Source organism: Ips typographus, linkage group LG5 (genome assembly GCF_016097725.1).
Source record: "Ips typographus isolate SLU linkage group LG5, UJ_Ityp_2.0, whole genome shotgun sequence".
NCBI lineage: Eukaryota > Metazoa > Arthropoda > Insecta > Coleoptera > Curculionidae > Ips > Ips typographus.
The window spans coordinates 2,395,038-2,414,965 of NC_138426.1; the positions used below are offsets into that span (position 1 = coordinate 2,395,038).

Consider the following 19,928-nt stretch of genomic DNA (forward strand, 5'->3'; position numbering starts at 1 on the left):
AATTTTTTTAATTACAATCCAAAATACGACGTAATTGTTTAGATGACGTGTGTAATAATTTAATAATAGTTACTATCCCCGGTATAGTGACTCAAAACGACCTTAATTATTTGTTATGTTCTTCAAGCAATGCTTCAAAATTGGATTGACTCTTTCAAGATAGAAAGATCACCCTGTATAGCAGTTGCAATTAAATTATCAATTTATTGCTGAATCTGAATAAGTAACGTTTTAATAGGTTCTTTGTACATTATCAAATTCTTCTTATCAGCAAAATTATATTGTGTGTGTATGGAAATGGAACATATCAGACATATTAGCTGTGTAGGCGAAAATACCACTAAAAGTTACATAGGAACAGAACGTTTTACTAGTTCACAGTAACAAGCAGCGCTATTTTGAAGTGTGTATTTAAAGACTTTTACAAAAAAAAAAATGTAAGTACTTTTTTGGCTTTAGTCACAGTGAAAAATCAAATTTTCTTTCAGGCCATCTTGTGCACTGAATATTGGTGCAGTGTGGTTCTATGTACTTCTGGTTTGTGTGCAGGTATATACCCAAGAGTACCTATATGAGTACAAAATGAAAAGTGATCCTTGCTACAACAATCAGCAGTACGATGAATACGGTGATTACATTCAATCATGTCCAACCTTCATAGCAACAAATCAGTGGACCTCTTATATAAAAAGTTATAATTCAAATTTTGGAGATATTCCACAAAATCGTCCGTTAAGCTTAAGAATTATTTATTCAGATAATAGAACGGAACTATCAGCTAATGATTTTCCCATATATTTCTTCCAACGTACAACGGTTCTTGTTTTAGATTTGTCCCATAACAATATTCAGAAAATTCTTCCAGGTGTTTTTATAGCATTTACAGATTTAGTAGAATTGAACTTAACTATGAATTCACTGACTGCATTGGATAACCATCTTTCTCCTTTGTTGAAATTGCAAAAAGTAAATATTTCCCAAAATAGTATCAACACTATAAGTGACACGTCTTTCGCAAATCAACTGGACCTGTTTGTGGTAGATTTAAGTTTCAATAATATCAGTCACATACCGAAAAACACATTCACTAACCAAAAGTACCTTGAAGTACTTCTGCTGCAAGGAAATCGAATCAAACAGTTTGACTTGAACCTTCCTGATTCTCATGGTGTAAGGCTCGATTTAAGCTATAACTTACTAGAAACAGCAGCAATGTCTGAACACTTTACGGATATTAATCAAAGTCATAACAATTTAACCGTTTTTTCTCTAGTTGTATCACCAAACATGCAAAGTTTAGATTTAAGTTATAACTATATTAAGGCTATAGATCCAAGTTCATTTGTGAAGGCGGTTGAGTTGTACAAACTAAACTTAAGTCACAACCTTTTAACGTCAATTCCAACCAGTTCCTTTAGAAAAGTTAAAAAGTTACAGTACCTGGACTTATCACATAATCTAATCCACGAAAATTCTTACGGTTCTGATAACAATTGGTACTCTTTTTTCCTCAATTTCAAAGAATTGAGCCAAGTAGCTCTAGAAGGAAATTACTGGAAATGCTCCGATTTAAAAGACTTTATCTACCTGATAACATCCAATCGTGCTCAACTTACACATGGCAGTACCCATAACACTACAAACATTCACGGAATTGGGTGCAGTCCTAGCAATAACACTACCACTAGTACTAATAAAGAAATCACCTATAACCCTTCAGAAAGAATTCAGTCACTAATCAATCAACAAATTACCGAGGAATTTAAAAGTTTATATTTAAATTACACCACTTTATTAGCAGTACAAACCAAAGAGTCGAAAGTTATTATGGAAAGTTTAAACTCAGTTAAAGAAGAAATGTCAAAGTTAAAAGTGGCACTAAACAGTTTGAACACAACTTTCAATGCAACCGAACAACAGAAGAATGTTAAAGAGATAGTTAAAGAAGAAATATCAAAGTTAAAAGTGACATTAAACAGTTTGAACACAACTTTAAATGCAACCGAACAAAAGAAGAATGTTAAGGAGATAGTTAAAGAAGAAATATCAAAGTTAAAATTGACACTAAACAGTTTGAACACAACTTTCAATGCAACCGAACAGAAGAAACTTAATGAGATAGTTAAAGAAGAAATATCAAAGTTAAAATTAACACTAAACAGTTTGAACACAACTTTCAATGCAACCGAACAACAGAAGAATGTTAAAGAGATAGTTAAAGAAGAAATATCAAAGTTAAAACTGACACTAAACAGTTTGAACACAACTTCACCAAATTTGACACTGGAGGAAGATGTAAAAACTAGAATTTCTAATGAAGAAATTATGATAAAAATCTTATTGGACGAGTTTAAAACTGCAATATCAAAATTAAAAGAGGCACTCAGTCCTCATCCGAGTACACCAGAGGTCAAAACCATGGAACACACTCAATCAGGCGGTAATGCTGGTATAATTGTTAGCAACATTTGTTTAGTAATTGTTACTTGTTGTCTGATATTTTTTATTTATGTTTATTACAAAAATAAGCATGTTGTCAAGTCTTTTGAAGGTGAACATATAAACTTAAACTGAAAGTAGGTACTTTGTTACGAAAATGTAATATTTAGAATAGTAGTAAAGCAATAATATTGTACAAATTAATTTACTTTTTGTTTTTTTTAATTAAATTACCTTTTTACCAATTTTGTAACGCGGATTTAAATAATTTCAATTTAATTTTAAAGTATAATCGGACAACTGTCCAGAATATAACATGAACGGCATTCAAATTCTTTCTTCACAGTAACACAATACACAAATTAAAAGGATTAAAATCTAATGACGATCTTATTAGTAAGTCGTGATCGACATTTTGACCACTTGGAGTAAGTAAGTAAGTAAGTAATGATTGTTACAAGCACATTTATGAAAGAAGTGATGTCATTGTTTGAACTGCCAGTTTGACAGGACAGTCAGGGACAAAATTGCCTGTCAACTCCATTTGGAGTAAGAAAATGACTGTTTTAAGCACATTTTTACAATCCTCATTAAATTTCCTATTCAATAACCTAAAAAAACACTACAAAACTTGGTACAGTCACGGAGAAAATCAGTGTCAAAGTTTGAACTGCCAGAAATACAGTTTGAAAGGACTGTTAGGGCCAAAATCGTCTGTCAACTCGACTTGGAGGAAGAAAATGTCTGTTTTAACCACATTTTTATAATCTTCTTTAAATTTCTAATTTCATAACCTAAAAAACACTAGAAATGTGATGATCGGTGTCAAAGTCTGAATTGCCAGAAACACAGTTTGAAAGGGCAGCCAGGGACAAAATCGCCTGTAAAACCCACTTGGAGTAAGAAAATGACTATTTTAACCACATTTTTACAATCCTCATTAAATTTCCTATTCAATAACCTAAAAAACACTAAAATACTTGGTATAGTCAAGAAGAAAATTAGTGTCACACATTTTGAAAGGACAGTCAGGAAGAAAATCGCCCGTCAAGTCCACTTGGAGTAAGAAAATGACTGTTTTAAGCACATTTTTACAATCCTCATTAAATTTTCTGTTGAATAACCTAAAAAAACACTACAAAATTTGGTACAGTCAAGAAGAAAATCAGTGTCAAAGGTTAAACTGCCAGAAACACAGTTTGAAAAGACAGTCAGGGACAAAATCGCCTGTCAACTGCACTTGGAGTAAGAAAATGACGATTTTAACCACATTTTTATAATATTGAAATTTCTCATATCATAACCTAAAAAAAACACTAGAAAATGTGATACAGTCAGACAGAAAAGCGGTGGCAAAGTCTGAATTGCCAGAAACGCAGTTTGAAAGGACAGTCAGAAACAAAATCGCCTGTAAAACCCACTTGGAGTAAGAAAATGACTGTTTTAAGCACATTTTTACAGTCCTCATTAAATTTCCTATTCAATAACCTAAAAAACACTACAAAACTTGGTACAGTCCAGAAGAAAATCAGTGTCAAAGTTTAAACTGCCAGAAACACAGTTTGAAAGGACAGTCAGGAAGAAAATTGCCTGTCAAGTCCACTTGGAATAAGAAAATGACTGTTTTAACCACATTTTTGTAATCTTCTTTCTTATTTCATAACCTAAAAAAACACTAGAAAATGTGATACAGTCAGACCAAAAAGCGGTGGCAAAATCTGAATTGCCAGAAACACAGTTTGAAAGAACAGTCAGGGATAAAATCGCCTGTAAAACCTACTTAGAGTAAGAAAATTACTGTTTTAAGCACATTTTTACAATCCTCATTAAATTTCCTATTCAATAACCTAAAAAACACTCAAAAACTTGGTATAGTCAAGAAGAAAATCAGTGTCAAAGTTTAAACTGCTAGAAACACAGTTTAAAAGGACAGTCAGGGCCAAAATCGCCTGTCAACTCCACTTGGAGTAAGAAAATCACTGTTTTAAGCACACTTTTACAATCCTCATTAAATTTACTATTCAAGAACCTAAAAAACACTAAAAAACTTGGTATAGTCAAGAAGAAAATCAGTGTCAAAGTTTAACTGTCAGAAACACAGTTTGAAAAGACAGTCAAAAACAAAATCACCTGTCAAACCACTCAAACCAGCTTGTAGTAAGAAAATGACTGTTTTAAGCACATTTTTACAATCCTCATTAAATTTCCTATTCAATAGCCTAAAAAAACACTACAAAACTTGGTACAGTCACGGAGAAAATCAGTGTCAAAGTTTGAACTGCCAGAAACACAGTTTCAAGGACAAAATCGATTGTAAAACCCACCTACAGGAAGAAAATCACTGTTTAAAGCATATTTTTGGAATTCTCAGTAAATTTTTTATCCAATAACTTGAAAAATACTACAAAATTTGATACAGTCAGAGAGAAAAGTGATGTCAAAGTTTGAACTACCAGAAACACAGTCAAGAACAAAATCATCTGTAAAACCCACTTGGAGTAAGAAAATAACTGTTTTAAGCACATTTTTGGAGTCTCCATTAAATTTCCTATCCAATATTTGGCAAATTGCAGTCTAAAAGTAGATCAAAATCTTCACACCCTTACCAAAGCATTAATTTTTGTCATAAAAAACGAACGAGATATGTTTTCGAACAGGGATGATTTATGATGTTTGGTTTATATTGATTTATTATGGAAAAATTTAAACAAAAAATAATTTTTAAAAATCAATAATATTAAATAAGTAAATGACAATCACGTCTTTTCATCAGAGATAAAAACGATGATTTGATGTTTTTGAATTGATACAGGCGCTGATATTGATTCCGAAAATCTTTTTTCCAAAACCATAAGAGAAAAACTTTTTGCAATCTCTTTTCAAAACCAAGTTTTTTGCTATCATTGGAACATTCAGTTTATCTTTATCCAAAAAGAAGACACTAATTCATGGATTGTATATTTAATTAAAAAAAAAAGCTTACTAAAGGATAGCGCGGAAAAAGCTATTATTGGTGAAACAGAAATCCTAGAAGTATGGAGTAAATATGTGACTGAATTGTTTGAGGACAACAGACCAAACAGGCAGGATAACGTAAATCAAGATGAAGGCCCAGAAATTCTCAAATTCGAAGAAAACAGGATGTCCTGGTGAGATACATTCATTGAAAGTTTTTCTCTGCATAATACATGGAATGATAAGGAGTCAATGCGAGGAAGATCTGGATGGGGCACTTTTTGCCCTAAAAGTGCCGTGACCAGCGCAAGGATATTTATGTATGTTTCATAGATTATAAAAAAAGCTTTCGACAAGGTACAATATTGAAGACTACTAGACATATTAAGAACCGTGGGAATTGATGCTGGAGATCTGAGAATTATAAAGAACTTGTATTGGAGGCAGAAGACTGGCTGATGAGTGTAGCATCCAACCAGGCATCAGACAAGGATGCATTCGGTCCCAAACAGGCTTTGCAGGATAAGAACTTTGGAGTAAAGATCAATGGTGAACTGATTAATAACATTCGATATGTCGACGACACGGCCATGTTGTGCGATAGTATTCACCACCTTCGAGAATTGTTGGATTGTGTAAACACGACAGGAAGAAATTGTCAATACGACAAAGGTTATGATATTCAATCGCCATCCCCACGCTGATTCTTCCCTACAGATAGACCAACAAAACGTTGAGAGAGTTACCCAATTGAAGTATCTTGGTTGTTATATCAGGGAACAGCTAGACTCAGATAAAGAAATTAAGTGCAGAATTAAGACAGAAAATGAAAGCGTTCTCAGAATGATAAAATGTTATATTTGGCCAATGGAGCTGAGACATGGACCCTAAAGGCTGCTACAATCAATCACCTGGAAGCTTTTGAGATGTGGTTACATAGAAGAATCCTCTGAATATCCTGGACAGCTAGGCAGACCAACAAGGAAGTGTTAAATAGAGCAAATGCTGTTCCTGAATTGACACTAGTATGATCAGAAAGATAGCATACCTGGGGCATATTCTCAGAGGAGACCGGGATACAGGGTGCTTCAACGTATAATGAAGGGCAGCCAATGTAATTGCCAAGATATTTAATTTACCTGCATCTTATACGCCCTTCGCCATGCCATAATCTGCTGGGCTTGTTGCCTGGTTTTAGCTCTAAGATCTCGAGTTAACCTTCTAGCATCCTCTAATGTCTCTGCATCACTGCTCATTTGTTCATCAGACGGATTGTGGGAGGGCTGCAGGAACGGTTTAGGGGTTGCCCCTAAACTACCTGACCTGAAAATAAAAATAGAGTTTGCAAAGTGTTTATCAAGTTTCAAGTTGTTTGGTTCAATAAATCTGAAAAGGTCACAAATTTGGACCAAGGCTGAGATAGATTTCAAGAACGTATGTTGAAAACTGGGCCGGTTTTATATCTAAATAAAGAAACGATCGCAATTTATTACGATATTGAACTTGTTTAGCACTACTTGCAAGCTGTTTCATATATCCGCACAAAAAATGATTATGACAAGATTCCAGTCAAAATTTACATAGGTAGTTCAATTATAAATGCAAGTAGATACTTGTCTTCTCAGCCACTTTTACCGGTTTAGTTAAATCTTAACATTTTCAACTTCGTTAATACGTAAATATTGCAATTTTACAAGTTACGGTTTAAAACTCAAGTTTACTGCAGACTCTACCGGTTTAATTACGGCCTAAACCTAAGATAAATGATAAAAGCTAAAACACGAAGCGTCTGAGATTTCTTATATTGCTGACGGTAAATTCCGCTACATTTTATAGAGATAGTACAGCCTGTAGAAAGTTTAATTTGATTGTAGTTGGTCTTAGAGGAGCGATTTTCTAATATTCTGAGATGGGTTCCTTACTTTCTATGGATGCCTCATTCAACGCCGCTTATAAACTAATTCTAACTCTGCATTCATACTGCTTTGTAACTCTTTGATGTCTCTTCCCGTTACATGTAATATAACATTGTATCGTGTGGGCAAACAACTGAAATTTTGATACGTTTACCACACCAACCAAGTCATTTATATAAAATAATAGAGGCCCCAAAATTTTCAAGTGGGTTTCAAGTTTTTAGTGAATTTTTAAGTTATCAAGACAGCTTTTAAGTTTTCTAGTGAGTTTTTAAATTTATTTTCAAGTTTTTCAGTCAATTTGCAACTTTTCTATTAAATTTTTAATTTTTTTAGTCAATTTTCATGTTACCAAAACAGTTTTCGGGTTTACTAGGAAGTTTTTAAGTTTTTTGGACAATTTTCAAGTTACAAAGATAGTTTTTAAGTTTTCTAGTGGGTTTTAAAAATTTTAAGTCAATTTTCTAGTTCTAGTTCTTAAAAATGCGATTTCAAGTTTTTCAGTCAATTTGCAACTTTTCCAGTCAATTTTTAATTTTTTTAGTCAATTTTCAAGTTACCATGTCAATTTCTGAGGTTTCTAGTGGGTTTCAAGTTTTTTAGTTAATTCTCAAGTTACCAAGACAGTTTTTAAGTTTTCTAGTGAGTTTTTAAGTTTTTAAATCTATTTTCAAGTTTTTCAGTCAATTTGCAACTTTTCTAGTAAATTTTTAATTGTTTTATTCAATTTTCAAGTTACAAAGATGGTTTTTAAGTTTTCTAGTGAGTTTTAAAAATTTTAAGTCAATTTTCTAGTTCTAGTTCTTAAAAATGCTATTTCAAGTTTTTCAGTCAATTTGCAACTTTTCTAGTCAATTTTCAATTTTTTTAGTCAATTTTCAAGTGGGTTTTAAGTTTTTTAGTTAATTTTCAAGTTACCAAGACAGCTTTTAAGTTTTCTAGTGAGTTTTTAAATTTATTTTCAAGTTTTTCTGTCAATTTGCAACTTTTCTATTAAATTTTTAATTTTTTTAGTCAATTTTCATGTTACCAAAACAGTTTTCGGGTTTACTAGGAAGTTTTTAAGTTTTTTGGACAATTTTCAAGTTACAAAGATAGTTTTTAAGTTTTCTAGTGGGTTTTAAAAATTTTAAGTCAATTTTCTAGTTCTAGTTCTTAAAAATGCGATTTCAAGTTTTTCAGTCAATTTGCAACTTTTCCAGTCAATTTTTAATTTTTTTAGTCAATTTTCAAGTTACCATGTCAATTTCTGAGGTTTCTAGTGGGTTTCAAGTTTTTTAGTTAATTCTCAAGTTACCAAGACAGTTTTTAAGTTTGCTAGTGAGTTTTTAAGTTTTAAATCTATTTTCAAGTTTTTCAGTCAATTTGCAACTTTTCTAGTAAATTTTTAATTGTTTTACTCAATTTTCAAGTTACAAAGATAGTTTTTAAGTTTTCTAGTGAGTTTTAAAAATTTTAAGTCAATTTTCTAGTTCTAGTTCTTAAAAATGCTATTTCAAGTTTTTCAGTCAATTTGCCACTTTTCTAGTCAATTTTCAATTTTTTTAGTCAATTTTCAAGTGGGTTTCAAGTTTTTTAGTTAATTTTCAAGTTACCAAGACAGCTTTTAAGTTTTCTAGTGAGTTTTTAAATTTATTTTCAAGTTTTTCAGTCAATTTGCAACTTTTCTATTAAATTTTTAAATTTTTTAGTCAATTTTCATGTTACCAAAACAGTTTTCAGGTTTACTAGGAAGTTTTTAAGTTTTTTGGCCAATTTTCAAGTTACAAAGATAGTTTTTAAGTTTTCTAGTGGGTTTTAAAAATTTTAAGTCAATTTTCTAGTTCTAGTTCTTAAAAATGCGATTTCAAGTTTTTCAGTCAATTTGCAACTTTTCTAGTCAATTTTTAATTTTTTTAGTCAATTTTCAAGTTACCATGTCAATTTCTGAGGTTTCTAGTGGGTTTCAAGTTTTTTAGTTAATTCTCAAGTTACCAAGACAGTTTTTAAGTTTTCTAGTGAGTTTTTAAGTTTTTAAATCTATTTTCAAGTTTTTCAGTCAATTTGCAACTTTTCTAGTAAATTTTTAATAGTTTTATTCAATTTTCAAGTTACAAAGATAGTTTTTAAGTTTTCTAGTGAGTTTTAAAAATTTTAAGTCAATTTTCTAGTTCTAGTTCTTAAAAATGCTATTTCAAGTTTTTCAGTCAATTTGCAACTTTTCTAGTCAATTTTCAATTTTTTTAGTCAATTTTCAAGTGGGTTTCAAGTTTTTTAGTTAATTTTCAAGTTACCAAGACAGCTTTTAAGTTTTCTAGTGAGTTTTTAAATTTATTTTCAAGTTTTTCAGTCAATTTGCAACTTTTCTATTAAATTTTTAATTTTTTTAGTCAATTTTCAAGTTACCATGTCAATTTCTGAGGTTTCTAGTGGGTTTCAAGTTTTTTAGTTAATTCTCAAGTTACCAAGACAGTTTTTAAGTTTTCTAGTGAGTTTTTAAGTTTTTAAATCTATTTTCAAGTTTTTCAGTCAATTTGCAACTTTTCTAGTAAATTTTTAATAGTTTTACTCAATTTTCAAGTTACCAAAACAGTTTTTAGGTTTACTAATAAGTTTTTAAGTTTTTTGGTCAATTTTCTAGTTCTAGTTCTTAAAAATGCTATTTCAAGTTTTGTCACTATTAAATCGGCTTCTAGACACCTTAGTGATAAAAATTCGAGCATTTCAAGCTGTTTTCAGCCTGAAAAATTGAGTTTTAAGGCTTTTCACCATCTTTGTGCAACATAAACTGGAGCATTTCTAAGAAATTTGGACTATTTTTAGTGCTTTAAGACTGGAAAATCGAGTTTTAAACTATTTCTAATGGTAAAAGTTCAGTTCCAGACTCTTTGGTGATGATTTGGACTGTTATGTGTAGTTATTGATTTCTAGTCTTGTTTTAATCCAGAAAATTGAGTTGTACACCAATTACAGTCCTGAAAATTGACTTTTGGACTCTCTTTTGTCTTAGTAAAGTCATTTCCAGTCTTGTTTGTGTTTTGTCTTGATTTTCGCACTCTTTTTAGTGCTTGAAATCCAGTTTCAGACACTCGATAATGCAGATCGAATGTTAAAATTATTTCTAGTAGTAAATAACAAAAAAAAAATTTGGAACTTGGAAAAACAGCAGTAAAATAGTATATTCTATATTAAGAGCGGAAAGTATATATTTGCCGCTTGCACATGAAATTTGCAGCTTGAGGCGAAGCCGAACGCTGCAATCATGTAAAAGCGGCAAAAGTACTTTTGGCTCGAAATATAGACGATATTTTTTCGACGACTGCTGTGGGGTGGATTAGAAGGACAACTCACATCATTTTCGTCGCTCGAACTCATTGTCACCGATAAATCACTTTGACGGAATGTGGTTATTTCAAACAGGTATGTCAAGCGTTGTTATGGAAACGCCGAAAAAAGTTGGTGACTAGATTGTTAGTAGAAAGCGAAAACGCTCTAGAGCAGAAAATCTCTCTTTCTGCTCTCGCGCGGCAAATAACCCCTTTCTGCTTCTAAATGGAAGCGTACATGAGGTACTTTCAAAGTAAGTCGTCGAAAAATCCAGTTTTTTGACTATTTTCTGTGTCAAAAATTAACTCGTAAACCTCACAGATGCCAGATGAGAATTGAATCCTTGTGTATTATTGTATAAACGTTTTTAATCGTAAAAATGATCAATTTAAGCCACGCCTCAAAGTATTTAAAAAAAAAAACTGACAAATTACCTTGAACTGTCACAACACTCACGTACAAAAGTAAATCCTCCCAAACTTATTGCAGTTGATATGCAAAAGGGTGCAAAACTTAAAACTGAATCACATCAAGTATTATATCAATCACCACTTTTTGTCACTCAAAACACAACCAAGTTTAACATAATGCGAGCGGTAACAACAACATTGTTTGATTGATTAGATCCACCATCCGAGTGCATAATGTCTCGCTTTATTGTCGAAAACATACAGAGGGCGCGGAGGGCGAGATGAATGGTAACCTAGACTCAGGTTAGAAGGCATTCACAGGGCCCACTAAGTCGCTTTGGTACTAGCAAAGGGTTTTTTTCTCCGTTCTTCTTAGGACCTCTACGTTTGTAACATGTTCCGTCCATAGTATTTTCAACATTCTCATTTCATCTCGAAGGTTTCCAATTTTCGCTCAGGGTCCAAGCTTCCACACTAGCATTTGAGCATACGAGTTCTTAGGTCCAGGCTCAGATCGCGACTGCAGAGCAGCTTCTTGTCATGAAGGATGCACGAGCGTTCTCAATGCCAATACTGAACAATAGTCCACAGAACAGTTGACACTGGTCCCCAAGTAGTCATAGCACTCGACTCTTCTCAGCGTTTCGCCTTCCACATTCAGATCCACATTTGGCACGTCAGTTTTGATAACAATCATGTATTTGGTCTTCTTAACGTTGAGTGTTAGACCATATTCTCGACTAGATGTGATTATTCCACATATTTTGAAAGTCGGACAGGTTTTCGGCGAGAAGTACTGTATCGTCCGCATAGCGCAAATTGTTCAATGGAATGTCGTTAATTCGTATTCCACCTTCTTTTCGTTTTCGAGGACTTTGGTGAACAATGTCTCATGGCACTGTGTTAATAGGACGAAACTGACTAGTATCAATAGGGAAGAAACCTCAGGATTCCCCAGGTAACCCACTTTATTTTGGAAACTAAGGCAAGAGTACAATATGTTCTTACCCCCAGATTGCCAAGACGGCGTAGATGATGACGTAGGATACTGGACAGTAGCTGTAGGATTCACGGAGGACGTACGCTTTAGCGGGGATGAATGAACCCTATACTCTTGTCCGAAGGCATTCATCGAGCCGGTAAAGATGCTGTGCTCCTAGCAAAGGGAGACAACTATTGCTGCTCGCCCACACTATTTCCTTTGTTAGGGCTGATTATCTGGTGTGGCACTTGGTCACCTAATGCTCCGCGTTTACGTTACACAACCCAGAGATCAGTAAGTGACCTCCCTCTGGGGAAGACCCCAGAGTTCGGTGATTTAGTCGAGCTACGGTGCATCTTTTATATTCGTCAGCGACCTCATTATCCTAAAATTGCTGACTATGCTGGTTACTGGGTGTGCACCGTAACTACTAACACGGGTGTGACACTAGTATTAGGCACTTTTGGAACAGGCAAAACGATAGATGTCTTCCAGGATTTGGGAAATATAACACTACTCAAAGATGCATTTATAATGTGACAAAGGGAATCCTTAAATACCGCTGTGATAATGCCACATATCTGCTTAAACCTTCCAAAAGTTCGTTGATTACCTCTCAAAGTTAGTGGTAGTGGCAAGCCTCATGCCGGGATCTGGTAAACTATTGTATCCACACTATCAGGAAAATAATTGTTGAACTATTTCTTGCTCATCTACAGATGTTGAGCCCGAAAAGTTGATGCCATCTGACAAATTTGATCTGTTTTATCTGGAAGCATTTTTCCACAACTCTTGTGGATTTTCTTTGTTGTGAAAAATGATTCTTTGCATTTTCTCATATCACTAACAATGATACTCCTTAGCTCCTAAGCTTTTTTCGTACACAGCTCTTTTGTACAGGCTGTCCCTTTGTCTCATCTTGCTTCTGATGGCCTCAGTTATCCATTTCTTGTCAACATGTTTTTCTTGTAAGACTACTGTTGTTCTAGGACACCACTCAAGTTTAAGATTCGTATTAGCCATTATGTGCACAACACTCAAATCCGTATATCTGATGTTCATGCAAGCTGTCGAGGCAATAATGTAACTTCTTCTGCATGAAGTAATCAATCTCTCAGATGTGCATCAATAACCATAGACAAAACATTATGATCACTGCTCTTTGGTGGTTTTGTAACTCGTATTAGTAATTCTGGTCGGATCGTTAACAAATTTGAGTGAACCATGCTGATCTGGATTTAGTATAAGACATTTTAATGATCACTCGAAAAGACTCGAACTTTGTTGAAGAGGAAAAAGTGGTTTGACGAAGGTTTGACAGTTCGGGACCGTCCAAAGATTAGCGTCGAGCTCTACACTAAAGCGTAATCCGATCGAGATAAAGGAAGCGACAAACACAAATAAAGTCCGCATTACGTCGGTAATTTGTCTGCTCCACTAGTTCCTTTTTTGGTCGCTAAATTTGGGACTGTAATTATCGTTTCGTGACACTGGTCCGGTCATTCTAAAAAGCTTTAGTAAATAACTCTGTCAAAATCACCATAGAAAGTGGGAACTGTCTAACTTTCTCGCACGGTCATTTTGAACTTTACGTTGCAATGTTTGAATGTACGAACTCTACCCATTACTCTCAGTTGCTTTATTTAAATTTCATCTTTTTTATTTAATTTTATACTTAAAATACATTACGAGTTTCATTTTTAATCTTAAAAAGAGTAACGCGACTTGAAAAATATCAGTTTTAACGCAAAAACTGTCACGTGACCTTAAGAATGATAGTTTAAGCTTTTAAAATAGTCACGTGATTCAGTGTATCAGTTTAAAACTAAAAAACGGTCACTTGACCCTTTAAATAATATTTTGACATTTAAAACTGTCACGTGACCATTTTTACTTTAAAAGTCACGTGATTTTCAAAATATTACTTCAAACTGAAAAAACAGTCACGTGACTTTTAAAATTAAATTTGATGATTGAAAATAGTCACGTGACCATTTGCACTTTGGAAAAAGGCACGAGATTTTCAAAATATCAGGTTAAACTGAAAAACAGTCACGTGACCCTTTAATCAATGTTTCGCCATTTAAAACAGTCAAGTGACCTTTAGGATCCCGTTTTAACGTTCGTAAAAGGTTTTAAAATCCCTTCCTTCCAAGTATGTATGAGTATGTAGTTCCATAACGTCTGCCTTGTCGACTACTTCTTCCAAACTTGTTCTTTCCTCCAACTTGTTCAACTAAGTCGATATCTGGACGATGATGTGTATCCAATATTTTCTGTGTCAAAACTGCTTCACTTTTTAAAACCACTCATGACTCTGGGCAAGTCATTTCCTTGCAATGTAACCCTTCGTGTTGTCTGTTCGGTCATCTTCACACTAAACTCGTCTCGATTAACCTTGATCAGGCTATTTTCCAAATCCAAATGGAATTTATGTTGCTTCACAAGATCCAGACCCATCAGAACATCATCGATTATATTGGCTACGAGAACCAAATAATTGAATTCATGCTGAACTTGATTTTAGCTTCACGGATTCTCAATACAGGTATTGTATCTATTCCGGCTGTTTCCAATATAAACTTTGTTCCAGTATCACTAATTCTGCAATGCTTTACTATGGTGAAACCACTTCCAGTGTCGACAACCATTTGACAATTCCTTCCGCAAATCTCGCGATTCACTACTAAGCCAGTATTGCTCACCTTAATAACTGAAGGTGAATGATAATTTTCAGTCTTCTGGTGAACATTGGCTAGAGGCTTTCTCTTCCATAATTTACCATTCCTTTTGGTTTGGGGCACTGATGCTGCTTATGTTCTTCTTCACCTCAGTTCCAGCATCACAAGAATCGTGCAGACTTCTCTTTTCACAACTTTTCTGGGTCTCTATTCTTCTCGGTTTAGGGCATTCAGGTCGAATGTGCCCCTTTTCCTCGCAGTTCCATCATTCAAAAGAACGAGATAATGTGTTTGCTCACTACGGTTGTTTTGCTTCTTTACTTTACTCCAGAATTTCATTAGCTCTTTTCGTAAGGTCTCCAGTCTGATTGAATATCGATTCCTGTACTCTGGTGTTCAGCTTCTTACTTGGCCCACTTGTGCATGTCCTAGTGACTTGCTTTACTGCCTCAAACTCCAAAGCGTAGTCAAGACCATTATGTAATGTTTTGCACCTGCTTAGTCTTAAAGTTTGCTCAGTATCACGATCTTTTACGTCTCTTACAAACGCTCTCTTATGTCCTGGGATGCAGTTGTTCGTACTGCTGCAAGGTTTCTTGGCTTCTGCTGGATAACTGTCTCTCGTAAACTTGCTCTAGATGCTTGTTTTCAAACCTCATCTCTAAGTGTTGGACCAAGTCTGCGTAATTCCTATAACGGCTCTCATCCAAGGTTTGCAAAACCTCCAGGGCTTCAATTCTGAGCGATAAAACCAAGGCGGTTACTTTGTCGCTTGATATCCAGTTATTTGCCTCCACGGCAGCCTCAAGCTCCTCCTTTCTAATATGGGTGTCCATATAGGTAGGCTAATGCCTGTTTTGTCCTATCAGCCTCGAACTGTTTTCTGTAAATTTGCCAGGAGGTCTTACCATACCATACACTGGAGGTGTAGGTTCTGGACAGTTTCTTCACTCCACTTATTCTTCCCGTAACTTCTTCAACAGGATTCTATTATGGATCACATATTTAATCCTATTTCCCATGTCGCTCTTCATTTTATTTATAACACAATCTAACTGGTCGTTGATTTGTTCTTTTATGTTATCTACTACGGTCTTGACTGGCTTGCAGTTCCTCCAGTTTTTGTTCTTGGCTAGCTTGCATTACTTCCAGTTTCGCATCGAACTGGTCTTGACTCACTGGGCTAATTTTTATCTCTTCCTGGCTTGCTTTTATCGTGTCTTGACTTGCTTTCATCTCCTCATATTTGCTATCCTGACTTACTTGGCTTGCTATAATTTCCTTCATCATCTCCATAAGCTGTTTCACTGCGTCCTGCATTTTTGCTCTCTGTAGTAGGGACTCACAGCCTTCAACAGTCCAAAAAGGCTCTTCACAGCCACATCGAGATACACATTTAACACAATCGTTCAATTTTAAACTACCTTGCTTAAATATTATTATCAAAGACATGCCATGACCGAATTCACGTCTTTGTTTAAAACCACAAGTATCGCAATGCATTTTAATTTAATTTCTGATAAACAATGTTTAAAAGTGACTATTTATGTTATTTAAAATAGGTATAATTTTGATAAAAGTTTCAAATAATCTGCTAAAACGTAATACAATTTGGTTTACACATACCCAAAGTTAATATCCAAGGCTGTATCCAATACCACCATTCTGATAATAAATCAACTAAGATTGACAAACAATACACAAATCCTAAGTAGAATTTTTAGAACATTTTAGTCACACTCATATTACGCAATATATTAGCGCAATTATCGAACCGCAGCCGGACCAAAATATCAACCGATACTAATCTAGTAGTAGACAAGATTTTAGTTTGGGTAGGGTACCTACATTCAATGAAGCAATCCGATCGAGTTGTTGGTAGTAAGCAAAAGTCAAAGTGGTTTAATAATACAGTTATAAACAAAATGAAATAAGCGGTGTTGCGTTTGAGAGAGATGGACAAATCTCGAGGAACGGCCTTGCAATAATAATGCAAGGTCGGCGCTTATAGAAAGGCAACTGATGTTGGTGCAGTGCCCTCGAAGGTACCACTGCCCGAGAAAAACCGCAACTTTCGTGAATTATATAAGTTTAGACACGTTTTTCAAATCATCACGATTATGATTCCTTCACCATGAATCTAGGCTGCTTATCAAGTCTTTATTGATATAATAACACTTCCTATCTAGTTGCTTCCAATATCAGGTTGTCCAGTACGAAAAGCACAAATTATCGAAACCTTCAAATTGGTACGGCTTTGCAAATCACTACTAATTTGCACCATTCACTTTACTTAGATTAATATAACAGGATCTTGCATTTTGACAATGGCGCACCCAAAATTTTTGGACCAAGGATATTTTACATATTATTGATTGTTTTTGCTTCTCCCTCCTACCAAAGTTTTGCAATAGGTAGTTTTTTCGTCTAGCTACAAAATAATGTATCATTCCGCCTTCGTTATCAACTATTGTTATATGTTTACGTCAACTTGTGGTAACTTCTCAATTTGTCACAAGAGAGAAGGCAAACAAAAAATCACAACAATACCAACCAAAATAGGATGGTAAAACTAACACTAAATTGGTTACTGACTTTATTTTAAACTGTTTTTACAGGATTGGCGAAAACATTATATTTTGCTTCATGAATAATAATAAACAACAAACAAACACTTTACACTGGAACAAAATAAAAAGGGTCCTTCCTAGTTCCTGTTCTTATACTTAAGAACGAACTGTATCTGTAGAGTGGGGAGGGTGAGTGTAGACCCACAGCACTTAGGCCATCCTCCCGAGTTGTCCACCTAGGTAACCGTCCCAGGAAGGTGGACAGGTCACTAGGGGTACATCTCTTTTATGTCAGCAGGTGTAGGCCAAGACTCACCGAACACACACTCTCTTATTGACGGTAACTCCGGACACTAGCCTAAGACATGCCCGACAGTTTCATCTTCCTGTTCACACATCCTGCATAGAGGTGTGTCCACTAGCCCCATAGTATGGAGGTGTTTCCTTAGTTGACAGTGTGAATCACCAAATATTCACCAAATATTTCTTCGGCGCCAGCTTCCTAGGCTCACCCAGGGTGATCCTGGCAAGACTGCATCCTTTGATTCCATCTCTTTAAGAACGAACTATAAAAATGTTTGAAAAGAAGTAGTCCATCTTCACTTTATAGTGTAACAGTAAGCAAAACACACAAAGTTGATCTACAGAAAACCTATTCTATTAACCCAGCTGTCCCCCTTTTGCAACTCCCCATGTTATCGCCTATGCAGAAGGCTGAATGAGTGAGTATTTTAGTTACTACATACTTTAGAAGTCTAAAGAAAAGAAAGAGGACACTGACAGTTCGCGACACAGAGTTCCTAAGAAGGTTTGAGAGAAAGAACCTGCACATGATATATGGTCCCTGTTCGAAACCCTGAAACTGGCCATTATAAGATGAGAAGCAATGCTGAGCTTGCTCAAATATATCAAAGCCTCGACATCATTCAGGATGAGATAAAGTCCGGAAGACTAAGATGGGCAGGGAACCTGCAAAGAAGCCAAAACGATCGCCTAATAAAACAGGTTATCCTTGGTGTAGACCAGCAAGAATAGAGGGAGATGACCCACGACCGCTCCAGGTGGAGGCAGATATAGTCGAGGCAGCCAAGACCCACCCTGGGCTGTAGTGCTACGGAGTAGTAGTAGTAGTAGTTTAGAAGTCAGTATTCGATACAAAAATCTACTGAACTATGTAATCATCTCAAAGATATCTCAATATCTACACATCTGCACTCATGGTCTCCTTCGATGTATTTTTCGTGCTTCGTGCACTTTTCCAAAAAATCGTGAATAACTCGCTTATTTGAACCATCCTGTATATACGAGCCATATAACAAAAGAAAGCTAATAAATGGTGCTCTCACGTGACGTTAAGTAAATCTAACTAGGTTTTTCGGTTCGGCCGCTAGAGGGCGTCAAAGTTGATCTTTTGTAGTTTTTGCGAAATATCTCAGGAACGCTTCAAGTTAGAGGTCTGTTTTTCACTACAAAAATTCCAATATGGCCGAAATAGTGGTTGACAGTTTGCATTTGTTTGTATTGTGGAAATTGAGTTTTTCGATGATTAAATTAATTTTTAAGGTTTAAAGTCAAGACTTGGGATTACTTGCCAAAGTAATTTTTGTTTGCTATTATATATTGTTGTTTATATGTTTATTGTTCTAGTGAAAGTGTAGTTTGTGTCCATTTTATTGTGTTATCACTATTGTTATTGTTTCTTCATTGTTCTATAATTTGTTGTTGGTTTTTTAACTTAAATTCTCTTGCCTCTACAATATGCCGTCCACTTGTTGTTTGCCAAATTGTAAAAGCAATTTGGTGAAAGGCCCAAAAGTATCAGTCTTTTACTTTCCAAAAGGCCCTGCTCCAACCCAACAGTGGTTGAAAGCTTTGAACTGGAATGATTTTACTCCAACACAATACTCAGTGGTAAGTACAATATGCTTTCTCATTCAGTAAACTTATTGCCTCTTACATACATAGGTATGTGAGTTACATTTTGAGGCCGCCTGCATTTTGAGAGGAACAAAGGTTTACTCTGAAGAAACAGGACAGCTTTTAGAAGTTCCATTGGCACATTTACATTTTAAAAGAAAGGTCTTGGTAATAATATAAAACCCATTGACCAATTTTGCTTATCTAACTTCAAGGATTTCCAAATTTTCTTTGATTGAGCAGTTTTCACATTAGTTTGTTGTACATTCCAGGACAAAGGGTTCTAACCAAACTTGCTTTGGCTGGACTTTATTGGGTATAAAAAGCCATATCTATACATATCTGGATCAGGAATGAAGCGTTCTTTGATTTTTCACTCACAACTTCTAATCAACTACACGAAAAAATAAAAAAAAAACATATTTTCTACTGCATCTGCATAGGTTTGTGTACAAAACGAAAACCGCTAACGCCGCCATTAAAAGTGACATTCTAGACTTTCTTGTACAGAGGGCGGTGCACAAACTGAAAACCCTCAAAACTACAGTGTCTCAGATTAACGGCTGAGTATAGGGTTTCTCAAAAAAGTGAAAAACAATTTTTAGTTTGCGGAAATTATATCAAAAACTGTGTAAAAAGCAAACATGGTCAAAATTGTCAAAAAGCTTTGACGCCCTCTAGCGGTCAAACTATCATCCCAATTTTTTTTTGATTTTGATCATTCTTCAGTGACCTTTTGTCGTAAACTGTTC

General features: G+C 34.8%; 2 protein-coding genes across 4 annotated transcripts in view; one reads left to right on the forward strand and one right to left on the reverse strand.

The window, feature by feature from the left end:
- The window catches only part of LOC145729825 (uncharacterized), a 133,219-nt gene that overhangs the window by 18,247 nt on the left and 95,044 nt on the right, over positions 1-19,928 (reverse strand). For 2 of the 3 annotated variants that reach the window (XM_081980750.1, XM_081980749.1), the window contains exon 2: positions 6,534-6,717. In XM_081980750.1, coding sequence (XP_081836876.1) covers positions 6,534-6,717 — 184 coding nt within the window. Of the gene's footprint in view, positions 1-6,533; positions 6,718-16,315; positions 16,493-19,928 lie in introns of those variants that run through there. The other variant, XM_081980748.1, reaches the window with a different exon arrangement.
- LOC145729823 (uncharacterized) lies at positions 282-2,643 on the forward strand. Its single transcript, XM_081980744.1, has 2 exons — positions 282-437; positions 489-2,643. Coding segments are annotated over exons 1-2 (2,088 nt in total). The 5' UTR covers positions 282-435; the 3' UTR covers positions 2,575-2,643.